The 26,442-nt window shown below is 59.6% G+C and overlaps 2 protein-coding genes and 1 long non-coding RNA gene across 14 annotated transcripts in view; 2 read left to right on the forward strand and 1 right to left on the reverse strand.

Moving 5' to 3' along the window:
* LOC134761746 (uncharacterized) overlaps positions 1–1,012 on the forward strand; it is a 30,029-nt gene extending 29,017 nt beyond the window's left edge. For both annotated transcript variants that reach the window (XR_010140818.1, XR_010140819.1), the window contains one exon: positions 19–1,012. This is a non-coding gene — a long non-coding RNA (uncharacterized LOC134761746). The remainder of the gene's footprint in view (positions 1–18) is intronic.
* Positions 1,013–7,660: 6,648 nt separating this feature from the next.
* GNB2 (G protein subunit beta 2) lies at positions 7,661–10,624 on the forward strand. Its single transcript, XM_024249896.3, has 9 exons — positions 7,661–7,795; positions 8,007–8,045; positions 8,165–8,271; positions 8,815–8,878; positions 8,961–9,123; positions 9,215–9,281; positions 9,559–9,760; positions 9,853–10,069; positions 10,151–10,624. The coding sequence occupies exons 1-9, from the start codon at positions 7,739–7,741 to the stop codon at positions 10,255–10,257; spliced, it is 1,023 nt and encodes a 340-aa protein (XP_024105664.1). The 5' UTR covers positions 7,661–7,738; the 3' UTR covers positions 10,258–10,624.
* A 308-nt stretch (positions 10,625–10,932) lies between these two features.
* GIGYF1 (GRB10 interacting GYF protein 1) lies at positions 10,933–25,872 on the reverse strand. Of its 11 annotated transcripts, XM_024249990.3 has the most exons (28): positions 25,608–25,872; positions 20,744–20,997; positions 20,034–20,160; positions 19,893–19,957; positions 19,644–19,749; positions 19,421–19,550; positions 19,228–19,323; positions 18,939–19,050; positions 18,733–18,841; positions 18,441–18,481; positions 18,085–18,255; positions 17,618–17,871; positions 17,413–17,518; positions 16,766–16,903; positions 16,471–16,568; positions 16,142–16,313; positions 15,869–16,035; positions 15,656–15,756; positions 15,439–15,576; positions 15,241–15,341; positions 14,973–15,055; positions 14,727–14,867; positions 14,435–14,653; positions 14,010–14,197; positions 13,743–13,903; positions 13,493–13,656; positions 13,285–13,414; positions 10,933–13,192 (listed from the first exon to the last, which is right to left on the reverse strand). In XM_024249990.3, the coding sequence occupies exons 5-28, from the start codon at positions 19,676–19,678 to the stop codon at positions 13,140–13,142; spliced, it is 3,108 nt and encodes a 1,035-aa protein (XP_024105758.2). In that variant the 5' UTR covers positions 19,679–19,749; positions 19,893–19,957; positions 20,034–20,160; positions 20,744–20,997; positions 25,608–25,872; the 3' UTR covers positions 10,933–13,139. The 11 variants fall into 11 exon arrangements, with proteins under 11 accessions (XP_024105758.2, XP_054416261.1, XP_054416266.1 ...); XM_054560286.2 differs by having other exon boundaries at positions 10,933–13,414; positions 25,608–25,775; XM_054560291.2 differs by having other exon boundaries at positions 10,933–13,209; positions 14,010–14,194; positions 20,034–20,997; positions 25,608–25,773.
* Between the last annotated feature and the right edge of the window lie 570 nt (positions 25,873–26,442).

A 26,442-nucleotide genomic window follows, 5' to 3' on the forward strand; every position in this document is an offset into this window, starting at 1 on the left:
TTCTCTGCTGAATTCCAGGACTGTGTCTACAGCCACCTATTAAATATTTCTCCTGGATTTCTCAAAGAACTAAAAATAGAACTACAGTTTGACCCAGCAATCTCACTACTGGGTATTTACCCAAAAGAAAAAAAATCCTTCTACCAGAAAGAAATATGCACTCGTATGTTCCTTGCAGCACTATTCACAAGAGCAAAGACATGAAATCAGCTTAGGTGCCCATCAACGGTGGACTGGATAAAGAAAATTGTACATACACGTTATGGAATACTATGCAGCCATAAAAAGAAACAGAATAAAGAAACAAAGAAACATGTTTTTTTGCAGCAAAGTGGATGCAGCTGGAGTCCATTCTCTTAAGTGAATTTAGAGCAGGAACAGAAAACCAAATACCATATGTTCTCACTTGTAAACAGGAGCTAAACATTGGGTACTCATGGACATAAAGATGGCATCAATGGACACTGGGGACTACTAGGGGGAAGAAGGAAGAAGAGGGGGCAAGGGTTGAAAACTATTAATACCTAATGGGGCCGGGCATGGTGGCTCACGCCTGTAATCCCAGCACTTTGGGAGGCCAAGGCAGGCAGATCAGTTGAGGCCAGGAGTTCAAGGCAGATCACTTGAGGCCAGGAGTTCAAGACCAGCCTGGCTATCATGGCGAAACCCTATCTCTACTTAAAATACAAAAATTAGCCAGGTGTGGTGGTGCACACCTGTAATCCTAGCTACTTGGGAGGCTGAGGCAGAAGAATCACTTGAACCCAGGAGGCGGAGGTTGCAGTGAGCTGAGATCATGCCATTGCACTCCAGCCTAGGCAACAGAGCAAGACCCTGTCTCAAAGAAAAAAAGAAAAAGAAAAACTACCTATTGGGTACTGTGCTCACTACATGGGTGATGGGATCAATTGTATTCCAAACCTCAGTGTCACACGATTTACCCATATAACAAACCTGCACACATACCCCGTGAATCTAAAATAAAAGTTTAAAAAAAAAAAAAAGAGGCCAGGTGCAGTGGCTCACGCCTGTAATCCCAGCACTTTGGGAGGCTGAGGCAGGTGGATCACGAGGTCAGGAGATCAAGATCATCCTTGCTAACACGGTGAAACCCCGTCTCTACTAAAAATACAAAAAATTAGCCGGGCCTGGTGGCGCGTGCCTGTAGTCCCAGCTACTCAGGAGGCTGAGGCAGGAGAATCACTTGAACCCAGGAGGCAGAGGTTGCAGTGGGCCGAGATCGTGCCACTGCACTACAGCCTGAGCGACAGAGCGAGACCCGGCCGAGTGCGGTGGCTCACACTGGTAATCCCAGCACTTTGGGAGGCTGAGGCTGGCGGAGGAGTTCGAGGCCAGCCTGGGCAACATGACAAAACCCTGTCTCTACAAAAAAATACAAAAAATTAGCCAGGCATGGTGGTGTGCACCAGTAGTTCCAGCTACTGGGGAGGCTGAGGTGAGAAGATCATCTCAGCCCAGGAGGTCGAGGCTGCAGCAAGCTGTGATCGCGCCACTGCACTCCAGTCTTGGTGACAGAGTGAGACCCTGTCTCAAAAAAACAAAACCAAAAACACCAAAAAAAATTTTCTCCATACGCTCTTCAAACCTAAAACTTCCCAATCTTAAACTCTTGATCTTCCTCCCAGAATATGTTCCATCTCAAATGTTCTGCTCGAAGTAAACAATACCTCCAGGCCAAGCACTGTTATTTTTTCATTTTTGTTTGTTTGTTTTGTTTTGTTTTGTTTTGAGACAGGGCCTGGCTCTGTCACCCAGGCTGGAGTGCAGTGGCACAAATTCAGCTCACTGCAACCTCTGCCTCAGGAGTTCAAGTCATCTTCCCGCCTCAGCCTTCCTAGTAGCTGGGACTACAGGCGCACGCCACCATGTATTTTTTTCTTTTTCTTTTTTTAACGACGGAGTCTTGCTATGTTGCCCAGGCTGTTCTCGAACTCCTGGACTCAAGTGATCCGCCCACCTCTGCCTCCCAAAATGCTGGGATTACAGGTGTGAGCCACCACGCCTGACCCTAATCCATATTTCAATGCCCATCTGCCTCCTCTATAGATTGCAAGCTCCATGAGGAGGGTGCATCTGTCATTCAAGGTTGCATCCTCATTGCCTAGGGCAGTGCCTGATACATCATCCGGTTCAGTAAATATCAACGGAATGAGTTAAAACAGGAAAGCTTATTAGCACAGAAACCAAAGAAGAAGCAGCAGCACACATGCCCTCTTGAGACTGACAAAATTGTGCTGTAGTCCTGCGCTGCTTGTTGTTAAGTGACTTTAGGGAAGTCATCATGGCCATCTACAGATTGAGGAAATCAACGTACTCATCTCTGAGGTCCCTCCCAAATTCTCATGTGTAGTTGACATCTATTATCTATTGCTTATATGTCACTGAATTGGCAGGTATGCATAAATAGAATTTGCACCTAACGACGAATATGATTGTTTATATTTTCTTTAAAAAAACTGGGCTTTTGTTTCTCATATTGAAAGCTCTGTTATGCCATTGTTGAATTTCTCCCAGATGTCCCCCCCCCCCAACCTTCAAACTCTGCTTCCTTAGACAGATTTGGCAATAGCTTTGTAAATGATATGGACATAATTGCCTACAATAATGAAAACCTACAGGATTCTTTTTTCATTTTCCCTTTGGCATGTTTACTATTCCCTGCCCCACCAGGCAGATCATTCTGAGTGTGTGAGTGTGTGTATCCATTACAAAGACAACTTCTATGTTCATAACATATTCGATTCGGAAAAAACAATTGTAGGCTGGGCACGGTGGCTGACGTCTGTAATCCCAGCACTTTGGGAGGCCGAGGCGGGCAGATCACGAGGTCAGGAGTTCAAGACCAACCTGGCCAAAATGAAACCCCATCTCTACTAAAAATGCGAATATTAGCCAGGTGTGGTGGCATGCTCCTGTAATCCCAGCTACTCGGGAGGCTGAGACAGGAGAATCGCTTGAACCCAAGAGGCAGAGGTTGCAGTGAGCCGAGATTGTGCCACTGCACTCCAGCTCTGGGTGACAGAGCAAGACTCCATCTCAGAAAAAAAAAAAAAAAAAAAAAAGAAAAAACAATTGTTTTTGAAAAGCGATTTGTAATGTCTTTCACAGAGACTAAATGAAGAGTATGTTTTGATACTTTTTAAAATATAATTTCATCTTTTTAGATTCTGATTCATGTGCACATGAATGTACCCATGTACATGGGTATATCTCGTGATGCTGAAGTTTGGGGTACAATTGATCCCGTCACCAGGGGTACAGTACCCAATAGGTAGTTTTTCAACCCTTCCCACCTCTAGTAATCCCCCGTGTCTATTGTTCCCATCTTTATGTTCATGAGTACCCAATGTTTAGCTCCTACTTATAAGTGAGAACATGCAGTGTTTGGTTTTCTGTTCCTGCAGAAACGTATCCACTTAGGATAAAAGCCTCTAGCTGCATCCATGTTGCTGCAAAGGACATGATTTCTTCTTTTCTTTTGTTTCTTCTTTATTTCTTTTCCTTCCTTCCTTCTCTCTTTTCTTTTTCTCTCTCTCTTTTCTGCATCCATGTTGCTGCAAACGACATGATTTCTTCTTTTTTCTCTCTTCCTTTCTCTTTCCTTCCTTTTTTTCTTTCCTTCCCTTCCTTCCTTCCTTTTCTTTCTTTTACTTTTTCTTCTTTCATTTTTCTTTCTTCTTCTTTTTCTTGAGTCGAAGTCTTGCTCTGTTGCCCAGGCTGGAGTGCAGTGAGTGGTGCGATTTTGGCTCACTGCAACCTCTACCTCCCAGGTTCAAGCAATTCTCCTGCCTCAGCCTCCTGAGTAGCTGGGATTACAGGCATGTGCCACCACGCCCAGCTAATGTTTGTATTTTTAGCAGAGATGGGGTTTCACCATATTGGCCAGGCTTGTCTCAAACTCCTGACCTCAAGTGATCCACCCACCTCGGCCTCTCATAGTGCTGGGATTACAGGCGTGAGCCCCATCTCGTTCTTTCTTATGGCTGCATGTTTTGATACTTTCAAATTACACGGACTCAGTGAAGGCTATTCGTTGCCTTGAACTTCACAAAGCATTTCCACAATCGATGGGGTTCTCAGTAAAAATCCGGGACTTGCAGGGCAGATGCTGTCAACATCCCCATTTAACAGATGTGGAAACTGAGGCCTAGACCTACGTTCTTGTCCCTTTACAGGCAAGGTCCCTGGAGAAAGGGATTCATCTAGAGGCTCGTACAGATATACTGGAATGTACAGTAAAGTTTTCGCTGCCTGGGTTCATATCTAAACTCTGCAGCCTCAGGACTCTTTCCACTATTAGAAAATGGGGAGAAGGCTGGGCGCGTTGGCTCACGCCTGTAATTCCAGCACTTTGGGAGGCCGAGATGAGCGGATCACGAAGTCAGGAGATCGAGACCATCCTGGCTAACACCGTGAAACCCCGTCTCTACTAAAAATACAAAAAATTAGCCGGGTGTGGTGGCACACACCTGCAGTCCCAGCTACTCAGGAGGCTGAGGCAGGAGAATCGCTTGAACCTGGGAGGCGGAGGTTGCGGTGAGTCGAGACAGCACTCCAGCCTGGGCGACAGAGCGAGACTCCCTCTCAAAAAAAAAGTGTGGCACTCAATAAATGAGTTGTTATTTCAGTGGCAAGCCCTGAAAGGGGCGTCTACAAAGGCCCAGTGGGCGAGGCTGAGGAAATGCCTGGACACGACCCTTCTCATGGCATTCCCGGGGCGCCCGCATCAGCCCCTACCAACTCCCGCTCGGGGACTTTCTCGGAATCGCGCTTCTTCTTCCAGCCGCCTCGAAGCGGGCCCCGTCCAGGTCTCTTTAGCTCCGCCCCCTGGTGGGGGGCGTGGCCTCCTCAGGGCCGGGGCGTGGCCCAACCGGGAACTTGGGCGTCGAACTCCCCTTCCCAGTCTGGAGCCACCCAATCCAGGCGGGGCGGGAGGCTGATCACGTGACCAGCGATAGGTCTCACCCTCCTCATATGCCAGTACCACCTCCTCCAGTACCAGAGGGGGGATGTCTTACTCCTTTCCGTGAAGCAAACCCTTTATTTGAGTACGGTTTGCGTCCACAAAGCGTGGGGTTAGATCCTTGGGAGCGACTGGGCCCGTCTTTGCCCCCTCGGCGGGGTTTTGTCTCCTGGCTTCCCCCAAGTGCGAAGCAGTTGGTCTCGCCCAGCCGGGTCCTGGGCGCGGCGGCGGCAGCCGCGTCACTGGCGGGCGGGATCCCTCCGCTCTGGGGAGGCAGCGCTGGCGGCGGGACTGGGGCCACTGAGGAAATCCATCCGCGCCGCCGCCGCCGCCGCCGCCGCCTCCGCCGCGGAGGAAGACAGCGCCGCCCGCGCACCGCCAGCGACCCCCCGCCGCAGAGTCCCACCGCCACAGGTACTTCCGCTGGCAAAAGGAGTCCTCGCGCCCCCCAGCCCCAATTTCCCCCAGGGGAACCTCTCTTCCTTCGGTCTCCCCAGGCTGGCCTCCTGGGAGCGGACGTAACTCTCCAGACCTCCCCTCCCTTCCCCTCTGGCCCCGTCGCTCCCAAACCCGGAAGGGGAACTGGGGGGGACCCTCGCCTCCCACGGTGCGTGCGCTTCCCCGCACCATCAGCGAAGTTTTTGCCCGACCCCAGACCCCAGCCCGGCCCCGACTGCCTCTTGCTCCCTTGGAAGTTGGGGGGCTAAATTCCGGGCTTCCTCTAGGCCCCGCCCCGCCCCCTTTCCCCACCGCCACCCTCCCGCCTGCCCCCGGGGAGCACCCCTCGTGTCCTCCACTGTCGCACCCCTGCCGGCCCTCGCCTCGCACAATTCCAAAATCGGGGAGAAGCAGGCAAGGCCGCGCGCCACCCTTCCTTTCGTCTCCACCCTACCCCCGATTTGGGTGCTACCCGTGGTTTCTGGCCCCACTCCCCGAAACTGGAGCCCTCGGCGCTCTATTCCCTTTACAGATCCTCACCCCAAGCTCAGCTCCCAGGCGCCCGCCCCCCGCCCAGCTTTCTTTTGGGCAAAATGGAGGTCGTGGGGGCTGGAGGGCCAGGCCCACTGCGCTTCACAGCGCCGCAGCAGCCCGCGCCTTCCAGCTGCCAGATCCAGGGACCCTCCCGTCACCTCTCCTGGGCCCCGCCAGACTTGCGGAGGCGGTGGCACCCCCATTTCTCTATGGGGCCCCGGCTGCTATATCCCTAGAGTCTGGGGGCTGCTGAGGGCCCTGGGGGGTGATGGGGACCGAGGGCTGAGAGCGTCGCCCCCGCCCCCAGTTTCTTCCTCCAGCCCTGCTTCCTTCTGCCCTGGGCCTCCGGCGGTGCCGCCAGGCCTGGGCTGCTAGTAGGTGGAAGAGGCTTTGTGCGGGCCTGGGGGTTGGGTAGAGTAAGGAGTTCTGCCCGCACCCCCCACCCCCCGATTTTGAGGGTCACCCCTTGGCACTGGCGTAGAAAGCTGAACTTACAAGGAGAGGAAATGTCAGTGGGGAAGAGGAACGCCCTGCGCCTGGGGGAAGTGGGAGCTGGGTGGGGGACGCCTGGGCCGGCCAAGTGCAGTGTGTACGGCCGGATCGCACAGGTGTCCCGCGGACGGGGAAGGACTCAGGCTCCCGGAGCGGAGCCAGCCAGGCCCCTGGGGCCCGGGCGCCGAGCCTGCGGGCTGGGCCCCCCGGGTGTCCAGGGCGCCGGGGCCAGGCCGCCTGGGGCCGCCCGCCCGCGCCTGGGAGAGAGCAGCTCCGCGCCTCGGAGCCGGGGACCTCGTTGCGGAGCCGTAATTACTCGAGAGCGGCTCCCACGGGCTTTCTGCGGGCGCGGCGGGGCGGGCGGTCTCTGCGCGGAAGGGAGCAGCGGCTCGGGGCTGCCCTCCCCGCCGCTGTCACCCCCACCCGCGGCGGACGGCTAATGGGGCGCAGCCGGACCGGGGATTATCCGGGGTGAGCCTTCCAGAACCTATTAGCGCCCAATTGGCTTTTCCCAAATCCTGTAAACAGCCACCCGGGCCGGTTCTGGGGAGGGCGGGAGGCTGGGTCGGGCGGGGGCGATGGGGCCGGGGGTGGGGTCACCCACCCTACAGGTCTCTGCCGTGGATGCGGTTGCCTTGGCAACGGGGCTAGGGTGGGGGCATTTCACCAATGAGGTGCTCTCGGTCCGGGTGACGGTTGCCTAGGCAACCCCACGAACAGCCCAGCTTTCCCCTCTGGTCTCTCCCCCCCACCCGCCACCGTCGAAGCTGGGGGTGTGTGTGGAGGGTGTGCGCCTTGTGGGGTGAATTTCAAGAGGCACCGCCCCTTTTAAAATTAGGTGCTTGGAGGGCGGTGCCTGTGCGGGCTGGGGCAGACGCCAGGTCTGTTTTCGAAGGGACACCCACCCCCCCCCAGTTCCTGCCGCGGGTGTCCTGCCCGGGCTGTGTCCGAGGGAGGGGTTTCCCCTGCGCTTCCTCTTGCACTTCCCGCTCCGTTTCCGGGGGGCGGGAGGAAGATTGGGGAAGTCGGCTCTTACTCGGCGACGTCTCTGGTGCCGGAGACCCTGGTTGTGCCCGGGGACGGCGGCCGCGCCGCCCCTTCCCCCTCCCCTTGCTTACCCCTTCCGGGCCGCGCTGCAACCCCGCCTTTCTCCCCACTTCCCCGGCGGCCCCGGGCCTGACGTCAGCCCTGCATCCCCCAGGCCTCGGGCCAGCGGCCAGGAGCTGCCTCCCCCAGCCCCCGTCCCGCGGCCCCCAGCCGCCCCCAACCCCGCCCCACGGGCCCGGCGCCATGAGTGAGCTGGAGCAACTGAGACAGGAGGCCGAGCAGCTCCGGAACCAGATCCGGGTGAGGGCCTGGTGCGGGGCGGGCGATTCATGTGTACACCACCAGGTGCCCTGGATCGGGTTGGGTGAGGGTGTTGGTGGGGGAAGGGGGAGGGAGGGCCTTTAATGGCTCAGAATCTGACCCTGTCCACTCCTGTCTTCTGTTCTCTTCTCTCCCTTTCCTCCCCAACCTGTCTTCTCTCGCGTCTCTCTGGCTCTGCCATCCCCTACAGGATGCCCGAAAAGCATGTGGGGACTCAACACTGACCCAGGTGAGGGCACTTGGTGGCCAGGGGGTAATTAGGGCTTGGAGGGACAAGGATCAGAGGCCGCTGCTCTCTGCAGTCCTGCTGCCTGGGCCTCCCCGAGCCCATTCTGTCTCTACCTCCAGATCACAGCTGGGCTGGACCCAGTGGGGAGAATCCAGATGAGGACTCGGAGGACCCTCCGTGGGCACCTGGCAAAGATCTATGCCATGCACTGGGGGACCGACTCAAGGTGTGTGTGTGCGTGGGCTGGCGCTGTGGGCCGACTTTCTAGCAGGCTGTGGGAGCAGCCTCAGATCTGGCGGGGTGAGCAGGCCACCAGAATACCCAGAGTATGTCTGGAAAAACGGTGACTCCCAGACATGCCCGCCAGACCTGGACAGGCAGGACCATGCTGGTGAGAACTTGGGGGCTGCAGCTGGAGACTCTGGTGGCTCACGCCTGGAATCCCAGCACGTGGGGAGGCCAGGGCAGGATCACTTGAGCTCAGGAGTTGGAGACCAGCTTGGGCAACATAGTGAGACCCTGTCTCTACTAAAAATTGAAAAATGAGCTGGGTGTCGTGGTGCTCGCCTTGTAGTCCCCGGCTATGCGGGGGAGGCTGAGGTGGGAGGATCGCTTGAGCCTAGGAGTTCCAGGCTGCAGTGAGCTGTGATGGTGCCACTGCATTCCAGCCTGGACAACAGAGAGACCCTACCTTCTCCCACCCTATGGGAAGGGGGTGTGTCTTGTTTTCATGTCACCCTTCTGCTCTCCCTACACCGTTCCCCACCAGGCTGCTGGTCAGCGCCTCCCAGGATGGGAAGCTCATCATCTGGGACAGCTACACCACCAACAAGGTAGGGTGGCGCGGGCTGCAGGGTGGGGCAGGGCCACAGGGCCCTGGCTGGCTCTGACCCCGGCGCTGCCCCTGCTCCGCAGGTTCACGCCATCCCGCTGCGCTCCTCTTGGGTCATGACCTGTGCCTACGCGCCCTCAGGGAACTTTGTGGCCTGTGGGGGGTTGGACAACATCTGCTCCATCTACAGCCTCAAGACCCGCGAGGGCAACGTCAGGGTCAGCCGGGAGCTGCCTGGCCACACTGGTGAGGGGCCTGGCCCAGTTCGGGCCCTTTTTGGGATCGGGGGGTGCACTGCCCTCCGTGTGAAGACCTGGCTGACCAGCTCCTTCCCCAGGGTACCTGTCGTGTTGCCGCTTCCTGGATGACAACCAAATCATCACCAGCTCTGGGGATACCACCTGGTGAGGCTCTGCCAGGGCTGGGCAGTCTGGGCAAACCCACACTTCTTGCCTCAGGGGCCACCGTCCCAGTGCTCAGCACGCAGCGTGCACCGTAGCCTTCCTCTCCTGGTGGGCGCTAAGGGGGTCAGGGAGGGATGCATCCCCTCTCCACCTAAGGCTCTGACACGAGCCTCCCCGGACCCTTCCACAAGGTTGGGCTCGTGGTGGGGTGGGGAGAACAGGGACTCTGTTCTTCGCCCCGTCTCTTATCTTTTCCTTCTTCCTGTTACCTCTCCAGTGCCCTGTGGGACATTGAGACAGGCCAGCAGACAGTGGGTTTTGCTGGACACAGTGGGGATGTGATGTCCCTGTCCCTGGCCCCCGATGGCCGCACGTTTGTGTCAGGCGCCTGTGATGCCTCTATCAAGCTGTGGGATGTGCGGGATTCCATGTGCCGACAGACCTTCATCGGCCACGAATCTGACATCAATGCAGTGGCTGTGAGTTCTGGGGCGAGCTGGGCCAGGCCCTCCCCACCAGGCTCCCGGCCCTGCCCCTCGCCCTCACCCCATCCCGGTCCCGTGTCCTGCAGTTCTTCCCCAACGGCTACGCCTTCACCACCGGCTCTGACGACGCCACGTGCCGCCTCTTCGACCTGCGGGCCGATCAGGAGCTCCTCATGTACTCGCATGACAACATCATCTGTGGCATCACCTCTGTTGCCTTCTCGCGCAGCGGCCGGCTGCTGCTCGCTGGCTATGACGACTTCAACTGCAACATCTGGGATGCCATGAAGGGCGACCGTGCAGGTGACAGCTGGGGCTCCCGGCTGGGCGGGTGGGGACCTGGAGCCCAGGCCAAATGGGTTCTGACTTCTTCTTTCTTCACAGGGGTCCTCGCTGGCCACGACAACCGCGTGAGCTGCCTCGGGGTCACCGACGATGGCATGGCTGTGGCCACGGGCTCCTGGGACTCCTTCCTCAAGATCTGGAACTAACGGCCCCACCCCCTCTGGGCCCAGGCCGGGAGGGGCCCTGCCCACGCCCACACTACAGGCCAGGGCTTCGGGGCTGGGCGCACTCCCAGCCCCCTTCCCTGGGCCACGGGGCCTTGGGTCCCTGCCCTCCCACCCAGGTTTGGTTCCTCCCGGGGCCCCCACTGTGGAGATAAGAAGGGGATGGAATAGGGGAAGAGGAGGGGCAGGAGGCCCTCATCCTTCTGCTGCCCTGGGGTTGGGGCCTCACCCCTCTGGAGGGCCAGAGGCAGGAGGTGGAAACCCCAGGGGCTGGCTTTTTTAAAACTGGTTTTATTTTAATTTTTATTATATTTTCAGTTTTTCCATAAAGGAGCCAATTCCAACTCTGTACCTGGTTTCTGCCCTTGCTGCGTTCTCGTTTCTGGACCTTGTTGCCTGAAGGCTGCTGAGGGGGTGGGTGGCGGGGAGGGTATGGGGCCTGCCAGGCAGTTGGGGCTGGGGGTGGGGTCCCCACTCTCCCTCAGAGCAAAGGTGAAGCCCCAACCCAAAGCCTTCCGTCCAGAGGTTCTCGGATAAGCAGCCCCCGCCGTGGTTTCCATCAGGCTGCTGACCAGAGCCAGCCTGACCAGGCGGGCCCTGCTTGGAGCCACTCATCCCTGTGGCTCTCCCCAGATAACGAGCAGCGGAGGCAGAACGGGAGAACACACATCAAATTTTATTGGGAGAAGGGAGTATTTACAGGAGCAGGTAAAAGAGAGGAAAGTCACACAGGGTGGAGAGGGGGCGGGGAGACTGTGGGTACAAGGCAGACAGGGAACACGGTGACCCCTGCACCTACCCCAACCCCAGGAAGGGCAGGGGAGCAGCGAGGGCCCAGGAAGACCGGGGCCGGGGAAGGACAGCAACAGGGTCTGAGTCCCTGGGCAGGGGGGCTCAGGGGCTTGTAAACATTGACCACTCTCAGAAGGGGATGGGGGTGGGAGAGGGCTCCCCCTATACTTCCTCACAGGGTTAAGGCCTCTCCAGGCTCATGGGCCCCCTAAGTCCAAAGTCTCTTTAGCTGGGGAGAAGGGGCAGGAAGAGTGTCCCCCTTCCCCTGCATTGGCTGCGGCAGAGGTGGGGGGGTTACATTCAGTCACAACAGGAGTCTCCCCCACACCTGGCAAGAGGGAAGGGGAGCTGGGGGCCAGCAGCAGCAAACACTCCCCCCGGCCCGTCACCCCTTATTGCTTTAGAGAGAATATTGTCTTTTCAGGGACGCTAACACTGTGGGAACCAGGGAGAGGCAGGTGGGGGCCCCCCACCCCGAGGCCAGCTTGATCCCCCATCACTGACCTAGTTGCCACTTTGGTGCAAAAAAAAAAAAAAAAAAAATTCCAACAACAAAAAACCAAACACCATCTTTCTGGGACTAGATGGGGAAAGAAACGGGCCACTCCCCATGTCCCCAGGGCAGGAGGGAGAAATACATTCATGGAGGGAGGCAGTGGCGAAGCCTTGCCCTAATACTGCACTCTGAGCAATGAGGTCAATGGGAGGAGCTGGATGAGAAACCCAAAAGACAGAACTGTTACAAAACCCAAAATGGGAGGAGACGAACCCAAGTAGGGGACCGGGAATAAGAAGTGGATGAGCAACAGAAGGGGCAGCCTCCTCTGACCCAGGAGCCGCACGCTTCTCTTCACCCCAACCTTACCCAACGGTAAAAAGCGCATCGTATCAGACCCGGGAGGCCACAAGCTCCTCTCCCATTTGGTCAGCGGAGGGGTCAGGTGCAGAGCTGGGTGGTCCACACCTCACGAGCTGGCTACAGGTTGTGGCCCCAGGCGGCAGCCCCTCCACTGTAACCCTAAGCCCAAAGCCACCCACTCCTTGCCTTTGAGGCCCCTCCTCCTGCCCCCTTCACTGGAGAAACAGCTCAGCCTTCTCTCTGCAGCCTCCGGAGCAATCATCCACCCCCGCCACTCACAGAGGTGAGGCAGGAGCCAGGCAGGGGTGAGGCGGGGGCTTGCGGCCCAAAGAATACATTCACGTGGCAAGGCAGAGAGCTGGGGCTTTCAGGTTCAAACCCAGGGTGTCCCCCAAAATGGCAGCGGTGGGAGACGCCCCTCACCAGGGCCAGAGTCAGAGTCCTGCTGCCCCACCCTGCCAGCCAGAGAGGTTGGCACGGCCTGGCTCCTCCTGTCTACTCCTCGGCCAGCCCAAGATGGCAGCCAGAGAGCTGGGGCCGCTCGTCCAATTTGTGCAACTGTCCCCCAGAGCAGCGAAGCCAAGGGGCTTTGGCCCCACCCCGGACACCTCAGCCAGCCACGGTGACAGGAGCTGCTCACAGCGGGCCCGGCGGGCGGGGCTCAGACAGGCCTCCTGTGCAAACTGCTGGCCCCCAGTTTCCAGTTACCCCATGACCCACCTTCCGGGGGGGTAAGTGTGGCCTTGGGGGCCAGGCAGGTCAGGTCCACGGGGCCTGTGTCCCTACTGCCCCAAAATAACAGTGTGTTTTTTTCTTTCAGCCTCCTAACCATTTTTTTTTTTTCATTTTTCATCTTTTTTCTTAAAAAAAAAAAAAAAAAAAACCTCTGTGGACCTTCCATTGTCACACCCACTATCCTCACAGCAGGAAGGGGTGTTTAGAGTCTAGTTTTTAACAACATTTTTGCCTCTCCTAATGTTTTCTTCAAAGTCATTTAAAATTAAAAAAAATAAAAAGAAAAACCCCCTCCCCCAGTCTGTAAAGTGCCTCGTGGTGGGTGAGTTAAGGTGCATCGTGTGTTTGTAACAAGTGCTGGGGACCCCGCCCCTGCCTCTTCCTCTGCTCCCTGCGGGGAGCCTGCAGGCTGGGACCCTCGGTCCACGCCGCCGCGGCTGCCCCAGCCTACAGCCCAGGGGCTGGGGGTCCGGGCTGGTCAGTAGTCATCCACGCTCTCGATCTCACCAGAAGATCCGTGCAGGGAGTACCCTGAAGCCGGGGAGAAGCTGCGTCTGAGCTCTCTCCTGGGCTCCTCCTGCCCTGTGCCAAGGAAGTCCCGCTCCTGCCCCAGCCCAGCTCACCCAGGATGCTGGGGTCTGAGTGCAGCATCAGTGCCCGCCTCTTGGCCTTGCTGCCCTCCCCGGGGCCGAGTTTGGTGCTGTGGTTGGCCTGGAAGGCCGTCTGCAGCGAGGCGCTGCTCAGCCATGCCTCCTAAGGCAGCGGAGAGGAGGGTGAAGGTCAGGAGGCGCCAGGCAAGCCCACCCCAGCTGCTGGTGCCGGCTGCCTCACCTGCTGCTGCTGCCGCTGCTGGCTGGCTTTCTGCTTGGCCCTCCGCTCCAGGAATTGTTTGGCAAATTCTTTGGCTTCCAGCGTGTCCCCCAGGCAGGAACGGATATAATCGTGGACATCATAGGGGGATTCCACCTCCTTGAGGATCGCTACAGCCATGGGCACTGTAGGATGAGCGAGGGCTATCAGGGCCCCCTGGCCGGGTCTGGAGCCCCAGGTCCCACCCACCTCCTGGGAGCCGCTCGCCCACCGTCCAGGCTGCCCGTGGCGCTCAGCGTGTGCAGCATCTGCTCGCACCACTGGGTGAAGCCGTCCTGGGGCCTGGGAATGCCCTGCAGCAGCTTCAGCAGCTTCTCTTCTTCCTCCGTCTTTTTGCGAATGGGCCGACCTGATAGGTGGCTGTACGAATCACTGAAGGGGGTGGGTGAGTCAGGGTTGGAAATCAGCTGGCGGGAGTGGGGGGGTCTGCCACCTTCCCTCCCGGGGCCATCCCGGAACCTCCGGGTGCCACGCCCACCTGAGAGATGGGCTGCTCCGGCTGTTCTTCAGGCCGAGGCCACGGACCAGGCTCCCGCCGCTCTTGGGGGTGTCCTCCCAGAGCCCCAGGCCGCTGCTGCTGCCCCCACTCTTGTCTGGCCCGCCCCACAGTGGCCCAGCCTCAGACACCCACTGGTTCAGGGGGGCAGTGCCCAGGCCCCCAAGCTGCTACAGATGGCAGAAGATCAGAGTGGCTCAAACAAAGGCACCCCAGAAAAGCAGATGGGGAGGCTTGTTTACGTGGCAAACAGAGAGGGGTGAGGTGAGGGCCACAAGAGCTGTTGCCATCACAGGAGAGGCTGGGGCTGGGGCTTGGGCTGCACCAGTCTGGGTTCAGTGATCCCCCTCCCTGTGGCACCCTGGAAACCGTGTAGGGGGTGCCCGGGAGGTTCCCGGCCTGCTCACCACTCGGTGGTTGGGGGCCTGGGCCCGAGCTGGCTCCCGAGGTGGGGGCTGTTTGTGCAGCTGCCGCTCGCCCTCCAGCTGCAACTCCAAGAGCGTCTTCATGGACAGCCCCTGCTTGGCCAGGCCAGCCCAGAGTGGGGGCGGGGAGCTGGGTGCGGGGGGCACGGCGACCGCCTGCTGCTGCTGTAGCAACTTCAGCAACAGCTCCTGCTGCCGCACCTAAGAGGTGGACACGGTGAGGGGACCTGGCGAGGGTTCTCCCCCCAGCCAGCTGAGGCTCGGGAGCACCCACCTGCTTGCGCCGAAACAGCTCTTCCTCCTCCTGCCGCCGCTTCTGCTCCTCCTGCTGCTGCTGGCGGCGCTTCTCCTCCCGGCGCTTGCGTTCCTCTTCCTCCCGCTTTGCCCTGAGCTCCACTTCTCTGCGCTCCTGGAACTGAGACCAGTGGCCCATCAGAGGGGAGAGCTGCAGGGGACAGCTTGGGGCCTGCCTTGGTCCACCCTTCATTCCCAGGGCCTCAGCCCCAGAATGCCCACTCACTTTATGTTGCAGCTGGAGTTGTTCTAGAATTGGACCCTGAGTCGAAGAGTTAATTGGTATGTCCCAAAGACTGGCCTCACCACCTGCAGGGGGCAGGGGGGCAGAGGCGGCTGCAGGTGGGCACTCGGGCCCACTGATCTAGTCCAGCCGCGACAGTGGGCTCCCCAGCCAGAGTGGCAGCTAGGGGTGTGTGAGGGTGGGGAGCAGACCCCAGACCCCATTTCACCCGGAGACTGCCTTGCGGGTGGGGACCAGTCAGGCCACACACCTGACTGTGATGAGGCTGAGGTATGTACATCCCAGAGGCGGCCCGAATCCGGCACCGACAAGGACCGGCTCATCGTCGGGAGCAGGTTCTGGTCCCCGCCTCTGAGGAGCAAATTGTGGATTCTTAGGACCCCAAATCCATCTCTGGTCTGCCCCCGTCCCCCACCCTGTATCCTGAGGGCTCGCACGCACCACGCACCTGGGGGGTTTGAGCGCCTGGAGCTGCTGCAGGAATGCCGTGAGCTGCTGCTGCTGCTGCGGCGGCGGCGGCGGCGGTGGCGGTGTCAGGTCCCCCAGAGCTGCCTTTTCTCGGAGCGCACATTGCGGGAGCTGGCGGCTGCAAATGGGACAGTGGAGATGGTGGGCCACAGAGCCAGCGCCGGGCCTTCTCCCAGCCCACCCCAGGCCCCCCATACCTGCTGACCAGCTGGAGAAACTGCTGGTGCTGCAGCTGCTGGTACAAGGCCGCAGCGGCCAACTCCTGCTGCTTCTTCAGCCGCTCCTGGTCCATGTTTCCCTGCTCAGGTGAGAGCTCGGCCAGTGCCCCCAGCAGGGAAGAGGGGACTCTGCTGGACTCCTGCCCGCACCCCTCACACCCTGTCCCTCCATGCAGGGGAGAAGCGGCTCACCAGCAGTGGGGGTGGTGAAGGCCCTGGGGCAAAGGGCACGCGGCCCCACATCTTGATCACCTCACCCAGAGGCTGGAAGCCCTCATCGCAGCCCCGCTTCACCAGCAGCGACATGGAGAAGTAGCCGGCCTGGAACCACTCTGCCATCTCCTGTGTCGTGAAGGGGCCTAGACAGGGAGTGAGGGAGCAAGAGAACCACTGGGGTCACAGGCTATGCCGGAGACACCCTGAACCAGAACGGCCCTGAGCAGCCTTCCCATCCCACACAGGTACCTTGGATCTCGCCCTGCGGGTCCTTGTAGAACCACTTCCGGGCAGCCCCATGGCTGAGCGGGAGGGCAGTGGCGGCTGCGGAGTGGCGCAGGCCCTGGGTCTGCATGGCAGCCGTGAACTGCTCCTCCTCCAAGGAGCTGTCCTGCAGGGAGGCCACCAGCTTCTCCGCCTCCTGGATGCCCAGAAAGAGAAAAAAGGCTCAGCTGCCAATCTCAGCAACATCAGGATGGGGATGGGGATGGAGCTTGAGCTGGGGCCGGGGCTGGGGCCAAGCAGGTCAGGAGGTCAGAAGTGGGAAGGGTCCCTCCCGCTTTCTCAGGCCCCCACACCTGCTGCAGGTGCTTCAAGCCTTCATCATCCTCCAGATCTCCGGGTGGGCCAGCAGAGGAGCCCACCCCGGGACTCAGCTGGATCCCCCGAATATCATCTGGAAGGCATGAGACAGGAGGTGGAAGGAAGGGCGGGGAGGAGACAAGATGGCCTCCGCCTACTCTCACTCCAGAACACCATGCTCTTGTCACGGCTCCTAAATGTGAATGCCCTGTGTGCCCACCCCCACGAGAAGGGAGCACTTTCTCCCACAGCCCCAGCGCACCCCGGAGGTAGGCCATCCTCCCTTCCTACCTTCGGCCGCTGGGGGATCTTTCTCCGCAGCTTCGTCCCCATCCCCGTTTGTCCCCCAGAGCGGGCCCAGGGTGGGCAGTGGGGAGGGGGAGCTGGACTTCTCCTCCTGAGGAGGCAGTGGGGTCAGCTCCTTCCCACCTAGAAGAGGGAGATGGCCAGAGTTCAGAACCAAAGGCTGGGCCTGCCACACGAGTTAGCACAAGCCCTTGAGTGTGGCTGGCACCGCGGGTCACACTCCCTTGGGCCGAGTCCACCACTTCACTTGGGTCAACTCAACTAATGGCGGAGGGAATGCAGTGCCCTGACCCTCGCCTCCACGCTGCCAGACGCGGCAGGAACACATCACAACACCGCACAGCACCGCACAGCACCACACAACACCACACAACACCGCAGACCTCACTCCAGGTTCTACAGCTTCTTCAAGGGACTTTCAAAGGTCATTTTGATTACGCTTGATTTCTTTCTGGTACACTGCCTTGAAGACACAGCTCTGCTACCCTCTGGTTCCTCCCCACCTCTCAGCACTCTTCCAGTTCTAAGTAGCCTGATCCTACCGGTAGGTGGGTAGCCAATGGCCAGCCCGGCAAAGAACCCCGGTGCCCGCCCGACCCGGCCCCAGGCCCGCTGGGCACCCCGTGGCTCACCCGCCTCAGGGCCTTCCTCCTCTAGCCCTTCGGAAGGCTCCTCCTCCTCCTCCAACCCTTGGAAGTCCAGCTCCTGCTCCTCAGGAATGGGCTCCTTGGGGCCCTTCTGCATGGGGCCGGGGTGGGGAGCAGAGAACAGTTGGGTGGGTGGGGAGGAAAAGGACCCCGGAAGGGCAGGTTCCCACCCTCGCCTCCTCACAGATACCTTGAGAGGCAAGAAGGCCCCAGAGGCATCAAAGGTGCCCATTTCTTCATCCTCATCGTCCAGGCACCACTCTGGGAGCCCATCCTTGTCCTCCTCAAAGCCGTCAGGCGCTCGGCACCGCCGCAGGTGAGAGCTGCCTCCCCCTCCCCGCCCCTCCTCTTCACCACACCCTCCTCGATCCCCTCGCAAATCAAATTCAAACTTGCGCCTCCGTTCCCCATGTTCCCGCCAGCCAGCAGAGCGGGGACCGCCATCTGCGCAGGAAAAGTCAGGGAGAAGAAGAGTGGGTACCCAAGCGAAGCCGGCGGCCCCCTCTGCTGCAGCTCACGGAGCGCCTCCAGGGCTGCTGTCCCAGCTGCTCCCACACCAGCCAGCCTCTGCTCCCTCCCCGTGGCTACAGGAGCCCACCCTCTCATTAGTTCCTGCTCCCCACTGCCCCCGCCAATGCTACTGGGCCCCAACCTCACCAGGGCTGGCAGAGCGCCAGCGGTCGCCGTCTCGCCGGGGCCCTGCCCCGAGCCTCCAGCTGCCCTCCTCCTCCTCCTCCTGCTCCTCCCGTAGGGAGCGCCAGTTCTCGCTGTCTGAGCGGGCGTGCTCCTTCCTTGGGCCAGCCCCTCCCTCCTCAAACCCACATCGTGCTGCGAGACGGGAAGAGAGGGGCAGTTATTACAAAGGCAGCGTGGTGCCTGGACCCTCAGGAAATGTGGGGGGGGAAGCTCCAGGCCCTCCTGCCCCCAGCACCTCCAAAAAAAGCACCCCCAGACTGGGCCACCCATCTTGGTCCTCCCTGCCGCCGCGGCCGCCATCCTCAGCAGCCTCGTACCTCCATCCCGCCTTGCTGACTTCTCAAACCGCCTCTCGCCTCTGCAGTAGGGGAAACGTGTGGGTCAGAAACAGTACAGCCTCCCCTGCCACCCTGTGCGACTGCCCCATGCCTTGTCCACTGTGCCCTGAGGCAGTGGAGGGAGGGAGGGGACAAAGGAAACCAGGGGTCAGGAGCACTGCGATCTCTGACAGGGCTTATCTGGTGGGCCTCTGTTACCCTCTAGCGACAGGACCCAGGCCTCCCCTCCCTGGCCTGCCCTGCTCTATGCCGCACCCCCTCCCGGCCCCACCTGTCATCCCAGCTCTGGCTGCGCTGGATCTCCCGGGGGCTTCGTCCAAAGGCCCCATCGCCTTCTTCGATGCTTCTTTGGTAAAAGCAGCTGTCACCACGGCCGCGGCCTAGAGAAGAGGCCAGATGCACACTGAACCTGCTGCACGTCCTCGAAGTCAGCGGCCCAGATCTGCCCGTCCCCAGGACACGCCATCACCCCTCTACCTCGGCTCCGCGTGCTGCCCCTGCCTCGGGAGGTGCCAGCCAGGGGGGGGCCAGCCCCTTTCCCCATCAGCCTCAGCACAGCCACGCTGTTCACTGACAGGGAGAAGTTTCTCTGAGGAGGGAGCCAGGGGCGGGAGTGAGGACCCAGGCATCCGACCACCCCCACCCCCACCCCCACCCCACAGCACCCTCCCGGCCTGTCTCCTCAGCGCTGGCCCCTCTCCTCCTAACTCGACCCATGGCCTCCCTTCCCGGGCTCCCACAGCCTCAGCTCCTGGCCCAGTCCCACCTGTTCCTCCTCAGTCAGCGGCTCCAGGGCCAGGGGCTGCAGTGGCTCGTCTTGCAGCACCGCAGCAAACTCCTTGTCCTGCAGCTCTTCCGGGATCTGGCGGTGGGGTGGGACAGCCAAGACACCACATGCTGCCAGATCCCCTCCACAGGCAGAGGCCACCACCGCCAACCCCCATCGCCCACGCACCCACCTTGTTCTCCTTGACGTAGAGAGCCAGCATTTCCTCTCGCCCATAACGGTAGTCAGCCAGCTTGTATTTGGGCATGGCAGGGGACGGGGGTGGGGAGGCCACGCTGCCACCCCCGGACAGGGCCCTGAGCCTGGACATGACACAGAGAGAAGAAGACGGAGGTCAGGGCAGCCTGACTGTGCTTTCTTGAATCTCCATGGCAGCCGAGGCACAAGTGACTCACCACTCAGGCCCAAAGTTGAGTGTCTCTGCTGCCATCGTGGGGCTGGGCGTGTTTCTGAGAGGCCGGGGGTGGGGAGGAGGGGACCTGGCGTTCACTCTCCAAACACCTGTGGGGGAATAGGGACCATGAAAAACAGCACACGAAGGAGACCTTTAAAGCGCAGGGAGGACTCCATGGGGGACATCCTGGTGGGCACGACAATGGGCCCCAGACTAGCCGGTGGGTCACCTGGGGTCTAAAAGGACTCACCTGAGCCAGCCACGTGGCCACTCACACCATGAGTTACCCAGAGATGAGTCCAGACGGTGAAAGACCTGGGGGAGGCGAGGAGATGGGAAGCTCGAGTCCTTCTGGCCTCCGCAGGGCAACCTCCCTCGGCCCGGGGCTCACCTGGCAGCCTGGCCCGGGAAGCAGGAGGGCAGGGGCTGGTGCTGGAGTGAACGAGGGTCCCCAAGCCACTGGGAATTGGTCTGGCCTCAGTAGAGCCTGGGAGGGACCTTCACATCTGGGAAAGACCCTTAAGGAGAGCAGGGGGCAGGAGGCAGGGTTCAGGACATGGCTCTGCAGGCAGCCCTGCCCTGCCCCGCGTGACGGGAGAGGTCCATTCGCCAGGTGGTGTCTCTGGGCATCGGCACCCTCACCACCCTCTCTGGGAGGCTGAGACAGGAGGCGCAGTGCAGAACTCGGGGAGGGAGGCAGCCGAGGCCAGGATGGACGTTCAGGGCAAAGATAAAACAAAAACAAGCAAGCAAGCAAAAACCCACTAGAGCCACAAATAGCTTCCAGAGAAAAGGTCAGTTATGGAGAGAAGGATTAGAAATAAATCTAGGAGCAAAATTCTTTCCCTCATGAAAAAAATCAGTTGGCTGCTCAGCAGCTCAAATCCAGGGGCTTGGTCTGGGGAGAAACCCAGTGAAAAGGAGCAGGAGGTGACTCTAGGGCCACAGACGGGTACACGACGAGGCCTCCAGGCAGGCAAGCCTGAGCCAAGGCACCTCGGGCTGGTTTCCCCCACAGGAATCACACCCAGACCACCGCCCCCAATCAATAATGGAGGCTCAAACAACCAAGCCACCAAGGGAACGAGGATCTCAGGATACCGGCTGGGAAGCAGCCTCTGGCACCATCAGGTGGAAATAAGGTCAGGGCAATGGAGGCTGGTGGGGGCGCGGCGGCAGCCTGTTCCTCTAAGGGACGACGGAGGGTACTCTCAGGAGGCGGTGCATCCCTGGGGACCCGGGCAGAGGACTCAGGCGGGTGGGCGGGGTCCAGGTGCTGGGGTGTTGTCACTGGCTGGGAGGGAGGCTGGCCCGGCTTGGTGCTGCAGCTCCCATCAACTCCAGGACGCCACAGTCTGGGAAAGAAGAGGAAGGGGGTTCAACCAGGGTGTTGAGGGGGAAAAGCCATCAGCCCTAGCTGAGCCAGCAGCCCACGACAAGCCAAGGCCTGCTCAGAGTCCACGCACCCCAGGGGGAAACACCAGGCTCAGAGGCAACCCAAGGCCAGGCTGGCCTCCCCTGGGACCTCTCCTTCCTCAGCCTCGGCTGGATGCTCCGGTGGTGGGTGCTCCATGCCACGAAAAGCCACCAGCCTGTCACTGACTGCAGGTGGCATCCTAGAGCAATCTGGGGACTGGATGAGCCTTGAGGACATGACGCTAAGAGAAACAGACCAGCCAAAAAAGGAGAGCTACCCCTTACTTCTCTTGCATGAGGTCTCTAGAGCAATCACTCATTGAGGGAGGAAGGTAGAAGGGCAGCCGCCAGGGGCTGAGGGGACAGGGAGCTGTTGCTGAAGGGTCCAAAGCCTCAACTGAGGAGGGGATCCCGGGGCCGCTGGTGGTCATGGCCGCACACCAATGTGAGTGTACTTAGTACCACATAATGGCACAGTTAGAGACAGTTAAAGTCTCCAAATTTTGTTGTGTATTTTACCACAATAATCACTTTTTAAAAAAAGCTTTAGGGAACAAAAGGTATCTGGAGATAACCACCGCATACCTAAGTTTTCCCCACTCCAAGAAAAACACCCCACATTCCTTCAAACCAGCCTTAGGAGAGGCCGTTTTGAGCCTCCTCCAGTTCATTCCTTCTAGAAGGCCAGAAGCTCATCCTGGAGGCATGAGGGTGGGAGAGAGTAGAACAGAAAAGGGACCACCTGGCCAGCACAACGGCTTATGCCTATAATCCCAGCACTGTGGGAGGCTTGAAGAGAGGAGTCCGAGACCAGCCTGAGTAACAGAACAAGGCCACGACTCTAGAGAAACAATTCTAAACATTTTTTAAAAAAGAAAAAGTGGCCGGGCGTGGTGGCTCATGCCTGTAATCCCAGCACTTTGGGAGGCCGAGGCGGGCAGATCGCCTGAGGTCAGGAGTTTGAGACCAGCCTGGCCAACGTGGCAAAACCGTCTCTACTAAAAATACAAAAATTAGCCAGTCCTGGTGGTAGGTGCCTGTAATCCCAGCTACTCGGGGGGCTGAGGCAGGAGAATCGCTTGAACCCAGGAGGCGGAGGTTGCAGTGAGCTGAGATCGCACCCCTGCACTCCAGCCTGGGCAACAGAGCAAGACTCTGTCTCAAAAAAAAAAAAAAAAAAAATTTAAAGCAATGGCCTCACACTGCCCCCTGCCAGGCGCAGCAAGGGCAGCTCTCCTAGGTGCCTCCGGCTCGAGTCACCCATCCTGGCTGTGTCTTGGCTGCAAGGGGCACACAAAGGGGGAGTGGCTCATGCAGCCTGAGGACAGCAACACCAAGACAGGGGAGAGAGCAGGCCCAGAGCAGGAAAAAGCCCATGCCACCCTGCTTCTTGGGAAGAAACCAGGAGAGTGAGGTTAACTCTCTAGGCACCCCCACAGCAGGGTCTGGTGCCAGAAGCTGGTGGTGCCTGGCTCCTTCCTTGGACTAAAGGAACTAGTGGCACACCTTGCAGGCCACCATGGGGCTCCCACCCTCCAACAGGTTCTGGACTGGGGGCCCCTCTGCTCCTCAAAGGGCTCTTGGCCAAGTCTAGAGACGTTCTGGGTTGTCACCACTGGGCAGGGGGTGCACAGGGCAGCCCCACAGCCAAGAGCTATGTGACTCCAGATACCAAGCGCGCCAGTGCTGAGACGCCCTCCTCTGCGCCACGAGCACGGGCACGGGCACAGCCCTCAGGGGTCTACTGGGCCAAGGGGAAGGCAAGGGAAGCCAGGTGTGTGAACGCTGGGTCATTCTCCTCTCTGAACAGCAGGGACATCATTCTCTAATTACACTGTCCCACGAGGGAAATCTGAAATCCTGCCAGGAGGAAATCTTTGAGGAAAGAATAGATTTTTCTTTTTTTTTTTTTTTAAGAAAAACTGCCTAAGTTTGTCTATTGCAAGCTCTCAAAGCCAGGCATCTGATCCCTGTCCAATGAAGACAAGAGCAGGAGGTGGTGGGGGCTGGGGTACTGCCACCTGCCCGTCTCAGCTTACCCGCCTGAGCTTTCTCAGCTCAGGGTCTCCTTCTCACAGACCCCTTCCAGCCTGTCCCCCGCCCTGGCCCTGCCCTCAAGCCTCGGCCTACTTCGGCTCCTCGCTCCCTCCCCACCCCTTCTCTTTCTCGGGCCTGTCTACCCTCACTCCCCCAGCATCTGAATCAATGCTTTTGAAAGACTGCCCCCTGCCGGAGACACGGGGAGAGGACACGTTGGGCCCGGGTGCTCCAGTAGGCGCCAGGGCGCGCGGGAAAGGGAGCCTGCTCTCTGGGGCTCAGAACTCAAGAGAGAAGGAAAAGACGGAGAACAGGCGGTCCCAGTGCACATTCAGCTAAGAACATTATCTCCTCACTCCATCACCCCTAAAATTAGCTCCAACACGGAGCACTGTGCCTTGGCACAGAACAGGGCCACTTAACAGAAGCACAGTCCCCAATTCCCCAACACTGGAACAACCGCCCAGCCCCAGGCCTGCTGGAGGGGACCTGGCCCTTTCTCAGGATGGAGATTCTCCAAGCGTGGTAGGGTGAGGAGGCCGAAGCTTAAAAAAGAGATGCAAGCCCGCATTCCTCGCGGCTGGTCGGTTATCCCAGCTCTCTCCTCTCTTGAGCCATCCCAGCAAATCACACCACCGCTTGGCAACTGTCTACAAGTTAACAGTTTTCAAAGGATTTTCACTCTTTACCTTCTGTGATCCCTTTTGCCCACTTGCCCAGCCTTGGGCTCCAGCCAGGGAAAACAAGGAGGAAGCTGCTCTGACGGCGTGCCCCGACAACCTTGACACTATGCAAGACTGGAGGTGCGCACGGTGGCAGTAACCATCCCAAACTCTCAAGCATTATTCTGAGTTTGAAGCCATTTTACATTTGTTAGACTTTCAACATCCTTCAGCTAGCCTCCTCCTCTCATCTTCTCTCCTCTAAAGTGGGCTATTTTTCTTTAATTCCCAAATTCCAACAGCAGATGTAAAAGTTAGGGCTAACGCATCAGATCACGAACACAAGACTGATGTGTCCAACAGCAGAAAAAGCTAGTCCAGAAGTTTAAGCACATGGTCCACTTGACCAACCACCACATGGGACCCTGAGGGCCCCTGGTCCCCAGGCAATGGCAGGGACACCAAGTCCAGGTCTACCCTCAAATCCTTCCCAACGGCACGACAGACCGCTGGGGGACCAAGACCTACAATCTAAGAAAATCAGATCGGAGCTGGCTAGCCTGGTGGAGGGTGGCTAGCCTAGGTCTGCAAAGGGCACAGGAAAGACAGGAAGGAGAAAGAACCCCAAATCCCCCATGTCGGCAGCAAAGGAGAGACCCTTACTGGTACCACCGATGGTGTTTCCATGCCAAAGGCGAGGGGTTGGCGGGGTTCTAAATTGAAACTTCTATATAGACTCGACGGGGCAGTGCAAAAGAGGATGGGAAAGCTGACGATCTTCCAGAACGACACTTTGAGAGGCAGGAGAGAAGTAAGGCTTGGGTGGCTAGAAAAAAAAAAATCCAATCCAGCTAACAATTCGGTTAACATAAGTCTTTATGTACCATCTCCTAGTTCCCAGCACTAGGATGCAACAGACCTGGAGTCTGACCGGGAATGCGAGTAATGACTGTATAACAGGGAAGAGAGACGAGGGGCTTTTAAAAAGTTACTCGGCAATTTTTTTTTTTTTTTTTTTTTTTAAAGGCAAAGTGTGAGAGCTGTGGCCAGGGAGCTGCTGCACCGAGGGGCATGAGCTGTGGCCAGGGAGCTGCTGCACCGAAGGGCCTGGCCTGGGACGGGGAGGGCAAGCAGTAGTCTCTGCTAAAGAAGGTGTTTCCCGCGGCCGAGCAACTGGGAAGAAGGAGACCCCAATGACCCAGCACTAAGATCGCCGGAGCGAAAGGAAACAGAGGTGAGGAGGACCCAGGCGAGGCGCCTGGGTGGAGGGGAAGGCTTCCATGTTGGCCAAAGTCGTGGAACGCTTGGACTTGGGGAACCGCAAGGCCCAGATCGTTCCGAGGGGAACCCAAAGGCGCGCTGGGGAGAACTCCGAGAAACGCGGGGCCCGGCACCCTAGGACGCTAGGGTCGGGGGCCCCCAGGCGGCCCAGGGTTGGGCTTGGCAGGGGCCCGGGGGCGACCGTTAGGAGCGCGGGGGTGGAAGGCAGCGCGCCGGCCCGGGAGGACGGCGTGCCCTTCAGGGAGGGGCGCCAGGTGCGAGGGGGGCGAGCGGTCGCCCCCTAAGCCGGGCGCCGGCCTCCCGGGGCCTCCCCGAGGCTGGCCGGCTCTGGGGGAGGGTCCCGGCGGCGGGGAGGGGCCGGAGCGGGCGGGAGGGCGGGCGGACGCACCGGGCGGCGGCGGCCTCGGGGAGGAGACGGGGGAGGGTCCTCGCTGGCGGCCCGCGCGCTGGCTCCGGCGCTTCCCTAGCTCGCGGGCTCGGCGCGGCCGCCGCGGCGTCGGGGGCGGGCCTGCCCCGGGGCTGGGCTGCGGGCCGGGGGCCGCGGGGCCACCAGGCCGCCGGGCGCTTACCGCGGGCGGCGCGAGGGTCCGGTCCCGGGGCGTGGGCGGCGCGCTGCGGGCGGGGGCCGGGGACGGCGACTGCGGCGGGGGAGGGGGCGCTGGCGCTCCCGCGGCGGCCGCTCCTCTGTGTTTGTGTTTGTAGCAAGATGGCTGCCCGCCTCGCACCACGTGACGCGGACGCGGGGCCGCCCCCTCCGCCGCCGCCGCCGCCGCCGCCGTCGCCGCGACCTCCCTCCGCGGCTCCGGCCCGCGCCACCTCTCCTCGTGCGCTGCTCGCGTGCCCCGCGCGCCACTGCCCGGACGCCCGTCGCCCCCGACAGCCCCCCCTTTTCCGCCCCGGCACGTGACCCGGGCGCCCGGCTGGTCACGTGACGGGGGCCCCCAGCTGCGGGCGGGGTCCGCCCCGGAGCGGTCCCCTCTCTCCCACCTCCCCCGGCCCCGCGACGCGCGACCCTTGGGACCGAGGCCGCGGCCTCTCTGGTGGTCCGGTTTCCTCCACGAAGCCCGCCTGGATGACAGGAGACAATAAAATCCAGAACCCTTCATCAGGCGTCCTAGGATGTGTGAAATAAGTGGCTCAGGCAGATGAGTTGACTCTCAGGAGCCTCTTTATTTTATTTTTATTATTTATTTAATTATTGAGACAGAGTGTCGCTCTGTCCCCCAGGTTGCAGTGCAGTGGCGCGATCTCGGCTCACTGCAACCTCCGCCTCCTGGGTTCAAGTGATTCTCATGCCTTGGCCTCCTGAGTAGCTGAGATTACAAGCACACACCACCACGTTCGGCTTATTTTTGTTGGCCAGGCTGGTCTAGAACTCCTGACCTCAAGTGATCCGCCTGCCTC

This window comes from Pongo abelii, chromosome 6, assembly GCF_028885655.2.
Source record: "Pongo abelii isolate AG06213 chromosome 6, NHGRI_mPonAbe1-v2.0_pri, whole genome shotgun sequence".
In the NCBI taxonomy this organism is placed as follows: domain Eukaryota; kingdom Metazoa; phylum Chordata; class Mammalia; order Primates; family Hominidae; genus Pongo; species Pongo abelii.